The 7,043-nt window shown below is 46.8% G+C and overlaps 1 protein-coding gene across 3 annotated transcripts in view; it reads right to left on the bottom strand.

Moving 5' to 3' along the window:
- Positions 1-6,322: 6,322 nt before the first annotated feature.
- The window catches only part of SPATA7 (spermatogenesis associated 7), a 38,437-nt gene continuing 37,716 nt past the window's right edge, over positions 6,323-7,043 (bottom strand). For all 3 annotated transcript variants that reach the window (XM_047862716.1, XM_047862717.1, XM_047862718.1), the window contains one exon: positions 6,323-6,940. In XM_047862716.1, the coding sequence (XP_047718672.1) occupies positions 6,356-6,940 (585 nt within the window). In that variant the 3' untranslated portion in view covers positions 6,323-6,355. The remainder of the gene's footprint in view (positions 6,941-7,043) is intronic.

Raw genomic sequence — 7,043 nt, 5'->3', positions numbered from 1 at the left:
AATTGAAGGAAATATTCTGAATTATAAAGATGCTGTTTGGCTCAGATGAAGAAATACACTGTAACAAGCCAGAAATTTGTTGTATATTTCTGAGTTGGATGATCTGGTTAAAAACGGAAGCAATCCAAACCCTACCCATAGTAAATTTAGCAGAGCATAGTTTAAAAATAAACATCTAGATAACACGTCTATTTAAGTAAAAATTCCAACAGACGTTAATATGGCTTAACAGACCTAATAAATCCAAAATTTGGAGGAAATTTATATGAAGCAACATTTTCTTAGAAAGTTGCCCTCTAATTCAAGCAATGCACTGGGAAATTGCACCTTTCTGACATGTGAGTATAAAGAGTTGCCTAGTATTGTTTTCTGGTTTAAAAAGCAATTTTAAGTGCTGTCTGAAGATCAATAATGTAAAAATGTATAATCAGAAGAGCTTAATTCTTCTAAACTCATTGGTTTGTAAAATTGTGTACATTTAATGGGCAAAAAGTTTGGATGACTGTAATATATGTGAAATGAATGTATTAGTGTGTTTTTGCCATAAAAATAAATATTGAAGATATAACTCACATGTGATTATATTAGTACAATTAAGGCTATTTTGCTGGAGTTTTTTTCATTTTAGATCTTATTTCATAGAGGCACATAATTAGTCCCATTTCCCCACTGGGTTATTTCAAATAAGGTACCAAACCTTAGATGTTTCTGGGAGTAGATGCCAGTCTGTCATCACCTATCTCCGCAGTAATGGATCACTTAGGAGACAGAATGCATCTTGCTGGGGCACCCGGGGGGCTTGGTGGGTTGAGCGTCTGACTCTTGATTTCAGCTGAGGGTCATGTTCCCAGGGTCACCCGCACTGAATGTGGAGCCTGTTTAAGGTTCTCTGTCGCTCTTGCTCTCTTAGTCTTTCCCTCCCTCTCTCTCCCCCTATGCCCCTCAGCCCTGCTCATGCTCTCTTTAAAAAAATAAATAGGGGCGCCTGGGTGGCGCAGTCGGTTAAGCGTCCGACTTCAGCCAGGTCACGATCTCGCGGCCCGTGAGTTCGAGCCCCGCGTCAGGCTCTGGGCTGATGGCTCAGAGCCTGGAGCCTGTTTCCGATTCTGTGTCTCCCTCTCTCTCTGCCCCTCCCCCGTTCATGCTCTGTCTCTCTCTGTCCCAAAAATAAATAAATGTTGAAAAAAAAAAAATTTATAAAAAAATAAATAAATAAAAATGTTTACAATGCATCTTGCCAAATAGCCAGCTTCACTAACCAGGGCATTTATGGAACAATTAATATACTTGAAGAATAAACATTTGTTGGGCCACCTGGGTGGCTCAGTCGGTTAAGTGTCTGACGTCGACTCAGATCATGATCTCGTGGCTCGTGAGTTCGAGCCCCGCCTCGGGGTCTGTGCTGACAGCTCGGAGCCTGGATCCTGCTTTGGAATCTGTGACTCCCTCTCTCTCTGCCCCTCCCCTGCTAATCTTCTGTCTCTGTCTCTCAAAAAATAAATTAACGTTAAAAAAAAAAATTTGTTGACGTGCCTCCCAATGATATCCACTTCCCAGCAGGTTGACAGAGCTCCCCTGTAGTGGAACTTGATGTTATTTGTCAAATGTCCACCGCATTTGTTAGTGGGTTTTTTTTCCCTAGACCAGCAACAGCAGCGCTGGAAACTTACTAGAAATTCAAATTCTCAAAGGTCATCCCAGGTCCGAAAATTCCGAACCCGAAGCTAGGGAGATGGGGCCCAAATTCTCCAGGTGATTCTGATGTACATCAAAGGGTGAAAACCGCCCCCTTCAGGGCTTTAAAAAGCCGCAGGTGGTCCACAGCCCCTCAGGTCGGTATTCCTTATCCAGGCAAACGGGAACGGAACGGCACCCTCCGTGGCAAAAGGGACTTTACAGATGTGGTTAAGGTCCTTGAGATGGGGAGACAGGTCATCTGGGTGGGCCCAAACTAGCCACAAGGGACTAAGCTGGAGGCAGGAGAGCCACAGTGTGAGATGTGGTGACAGAAGCAGAGGAGGGTGCGGGAGGGTTGAAGATGCCACGCAGCTGGTCTGCAAGATGCGGGAAGGGGTTGCAAGTGGAGGAGGGGTGGGCGGCCTCTGGAAGCTGGAAGAAGCAAGGCGACAGTCTCCCCTACAGCCTGCAAGAAGAGGTCAGCCCCGGCAGCAGTTTGTAGGACTTCTGGCTTCCAGAACTGTAAGATGATAAAGCTTTCTTTAAGCCACTAAGTTTGTGGTGACTCGTTACAGCAGCAAAAGAAAATGAGCACAACAGTACATTCTTCCTCTCGGGGGGAAATCAGCTCACCGATTGTAGAATCTTGAAAGAACTAGGTGGATATGGAATCTACCGGAACGGCTGGGTGTTTTCGTCTCCTAACTTGAATGTTGGTGCAAGACGGAATTCCTGAGGCAAAAGGTTGGCTTTGGAGCAAACCTTTACTTATGTCATCTCAGAAGTATCTTCTTCCTGGCCGAAAATTAAATGTGGATTAGTTCTTTGGGGCTATGTCATCATTAGCTGAATCTGCTGCTTTTAAAACATCTGGGAAAAGCAACTTATTAGGCGGTGTCCTGTGTCCAGGGGACTGCTGTCCAGGGCCATCCATATTAGCACGTGAAGGAAGGGTCAACAGTTACCACTGCTTTTAGATCTTAGGTGGCTTTTTTTTAATTAAAAAATTTTAAATGTTTATTTATTTTGAGAGAGCAGAGAGGCAGACAGGAGACACAATCCCAAGCAGGGTCTGCACCATCAGCTCAGAGCCCGGTGTGGGGCTCAAACTCACAAACCACAAGATTGTGACCTGAACTGAGATCAAGAGTTGGGCGCTTAACCAACCGAGCCACCCAGGCGCCCCCAAGATATTCTTTCAATTATAATTTCTAAAGCCCTGAAGAATTAAGCCAAGGCTAACTTGGGCATATTAAAACTAAAACCTTTGTCTCATCTAGTCCAAACTCTTAAACCAGGGCCCAGGGTAAATTAAGTCACTGGCAGCTGATTGATCCACTTGGCAAATCATAGTCTTGCCCCATAAAAGCTGCTCCGAGTCTTTTCTGAGTGGCTTCACTGGGGGGGGGGGGGGGGGAGAAATGTGAGTTTTTAAAGGGAAGATGCTAGTTTACATTTTATACCATCTAAAATGTGAGCAAATGAGGAAATTTTCTTGTAACTTAGCAATTTGCTACATTCTCCCTTCCATGGGGAATTGACACTTTCTGAGTGTAAAGAGGAGAGAGGAAAGGTCTGTCCTGTTCTCACCTGTGGCCAACCCTGTCCTCTAGCTCCAACTGTTTCCCTCCATGAACAAATACGTTCATTCTCAAGCGGAGACAAAGACCTGGGATCCAAAGAGAAGTAAGTCCCTCGTCTTGAGAAGTCCACAGTCTAGATGGAAGAGAAACTGGGCACATAAACAGCATGACAATTCCCGTTATAGATCTGGGACAGCCCGGATCCCACAGCGGGTGGGACAAATGGGGAAATCAGGCAGGGTCTCCCTGTGTTACAATCTGGACTGTCAGGGAAGGCCCAAGAGAGCAGCACAGGGGAAATGGCATGCAGAGCAGGTAGTGAGAACAAAGGGTGGGAGAGGGAGGGAGGCAGGGGGGAGAGAGAGACAGAGAGAGAGAGAAGCTTTGCAATAAAGAACAAGTCATTTGATGTTCTAGACACTTAGGATACTTGGTGGACGATGGCAAGGGATGAGCTGGGAAGGCAGACATAACTTTGTAAAAAATGCAGAGGGACCTGGGCTTTATCTTGTCGGCAAGAGGAAACTCTCAAAGGTTTTTGTTGTTGAAGGGAGTGGTGACATGGTCTGTTTTAGGGTGACAGCGACTGAATATTTCTCACACGACCTATTTAGTTCTTACAGCCTTGCAGCGAAGGCCCTGGAAGTTCACCGCGGTCAACCACCGAGGCCGCCCTGGGTTCTGGTCACAGCTCCCAAGGATCAAACCCCAGGCAGTCTGTGTCGAAAGGCTCACCCATCGAGCCTCTGCGAGCAGAGAGGAGGATGGACTGCGGGAGGAGGCAGAGCCAAGGATGCTAAGCCAGTGTTTCCCAAACTTAGCATTCACTTCTCACCTTTGCACGACTTTTACCATATCCAAGAACCATTCTTGATATTTCTTTAAACCAACAAATCTTTCTCAACCTGTACTTTATTTTAGTATCATTCAAGTGGGTCCCATGTGCAGCACAGAGCCCCAACGCAGGGCTTGAACTCACGACCCTGAGCTCAAAACCTGAGCTGAGGTCAAGAGTCAGGTGCTTAACCCACTGAGCCACCCAGGCGCCCCTCTACACTTGAATTTTAAAGGGAAACCCGAGGACTAAGACAACAAAACACCCTAAAAAGTACAAAAATTAGGATGGGTGATGGTCCTAGAGACAAAAAGCTGTGCCCAGACTTGGCGGAGAAGAGCAGATCTGGCAAAGCAGGCAGGCAGCGACAGGGCCGGACCCAAGGCTCCCAAAGTGGAGCGCCAGCAGGACGGCAGCTGCAGCAAAGGGAGGACTTGAGGCGGGGCCGCGAGTCTGAGGTAGCTGCCTGGGTCGTGGGGTAAGGAATTTGTGGTGGAGAGGCTGGGACTGAAGAAAGGAGCCCTGGAGGCCCAGAGAGGGATGGCGCCCAAGAATGGAGGGGGGAGGAGAGATGACTGATGGGGAGGCCCAGGCTGGGAGCCAAGCCTAGGGTTGAGGATTATTTCAGGAGGTCGAAGAGGACTGTGGGATGGGAAAGGGAGGCGTCGCTCAGAAGGTTAAGGGGAAGAACTGCACAGGTGGGAGCTGAGGGGGAGGTGTGGCTGAGGAAGGGCTGCAGCCCGGGGGTGACTCGGGCATAAGACACTAGGGGGGAGTGGGTTGGGTGCTCAGCCCCACCGGGTTGCACTTTGCAGCTTGTCCCTGAGCCTGAATCGTGAACACAGCGGTGACAGCTTCCCATGAGCGAGACAGACCTGTCACCGACGTGGCACCAGAAATCAGCTCGAATACCTCAGTGGTGTGCACTACCTTTGTGGAAACACTGGTCTGGACAGGGGATGATAAAAGCCCGAGTTAAAGACCAGGATGCTTCGAGGCCGGTGCTAAGTTTTTAGAACATCTGGGCGATTGGGGCGCCTGAGTGGCTCGGTTGGTTAAGGGGCCAACTTCGATTCAGGTCACGATCTCACGGTTCGTGGGTTTGAGCCCCGCTTCGGGCTCTGCGCTGACAGCTCCATGGCTGGAGCCTGCTTCGGATTCTGTCTCCCTCTCTGCTGCTCCTGTGCGTGTGCTCTGTCTCTTAAAACTGAATAAACGTAAAAAAAAAAAAAAGAAAGAAAGAAAGAAAGAAAGAAAGAAAAGAACATCTGGGTTATCATTATTCAGTTACATTATTGTAAGCGGCTGAAAAGACATGAATAGAGGTAAGTCTTCTGAGGCAGATCTTAATAGCCAAGATCCCCACTCGTGGGTACAAAAGCGAGAGGAGAGTATCAGACTAGGTTGATAGAATGTTTGCCCTCGTAAGAAGGGACACTTTTTCACATAGATGACACACTGTTCTAGTTCACTGATAACTAGAAAGTCCTTGAAGCTTTAGATACTGCAGGAAAGTGACAAAGAAGAAATTAAAGAGATTAGAGACCAGGCTTAATGTTTCGAGATCCGTGCCAGATCATAAACCATTTCCCACTGCATACAAAATCACTTAGGTCTGGGTGAAACACGCTCCCCCGAAAAGCAACTTTAGAAATTGGGGCCAACAGATCCTAGGGAGACCGCAGTGATTCTCACCTTCCATAGCCGTGTATAATATCTGCACCCCTCAAGTGTGGGCAGCACCTATGACTTCCTTCTAATGATGGCAGGTCATTCCTGTGGTTGCATCGTTGATATGGACTCTATCTCACTAGCAGTCTCTCTCCCGTTAGCCTTAAAGAAGCAAGCAGCCACGTTGTGAGCTGCCTGCAGAGGGGGCCGCGTGGGAGGGAACGGTGGACAGCCTCTAGAAGCTGAGGGCAGCTGATGGCCAAAGGGGAAGGAATTCTGCCAACAACTGAAAGGAATCTGAAGCAGATTCTCGCCCCAGTCAAGCCTCCAAATTAGCCCACAGGCCCAACTGACGCCTGAATTGTAGCCTTGAGAGACCCAGAGCAGGCACGTCTAAGTTGTGTAGACTCTTGATCCACACCCATTGTGGGATAAATAATACATGTGTGTAGTTTGATGCTGCTAAATTTATGGTAATTTATTATGGAGCACAGAAAGCAAATACAGAAATCTTAATATATAAAAGAGAAAAAAATGGGAGAAAAGGAACACTGGATGACTGGTCATTTGGGATATTTATTAATGAAGATCAAATATCCGAAGGGCAATCCTCAATGCTCATTTCCATGATTTTAAGAGTTGGTCCTTCCATGTCACGACTGTTGTCACCTTGGACACCGTGAAGCTGAAGGGACGGGGAGAGTTCCGGGCTCAGACAACATAATTCATTCGAGGTCTCCACCTTTTCAGTGTCACTGTCACCTTCAATGACATTCACAGAGGTTTCTTGGTCTGTTAAACTGTCTGAGACACTTGAATTTTTTTCATCTGAAATTGAAGGTCCGGGATTTGCTTCATCATTCACTTGTTGAATTATAACCCCTTCTGAATACTTCGATTTGTAGACGGGCAGGAAAAATTCATCCGGTGAGGAGAGTTTCTCGTTCTCACTCTTTGGTACAGATAGTAACATATCCAAAGCTTTTTGGTATTGCTGACGCTCCTGTTGAATTGTGGCATCGTGGTTACTTTTATGATCATTTTCTTCTGAGTCCTCAGCCTGTTCAAAACCCAGTAAATTCAGCATATCGACATCATCCAGCTTTACTAAGTTTTCCTTGGATGTGCAGCCTAAGTCCACCTTCAGGATACGCAGCAGGTGGCGCATTTTTCCCTAGGATTAAGACAAGAATAATGACATTAGCTGAGCTAGTCACACTGAACTACTTTTGTGGGCAGTGCTATTAATCTCAGCAGGATTAATACTTACTTCACGC

Source organism: Prionailurus viverrinus, chromosome B3 (genome assembly GCF_022837055.1).
Source record: "Prionailurus viverrinus isolate Anna chromosome B3, UM_Priviv_1.0, whole genome shotgun sequence".
In the NCBI taxonomy this organism is placed as follows: Eukaryota; Metazoa; Chordata; class Mammalia; order Carnivora; family Felidae; genus Prionailurus; species Prionailurus viverrinus.
Note: the sequence above shows the minus strand (reverse complement) of the source record. Positions and strands in the feature narration are given on the sequence as shown.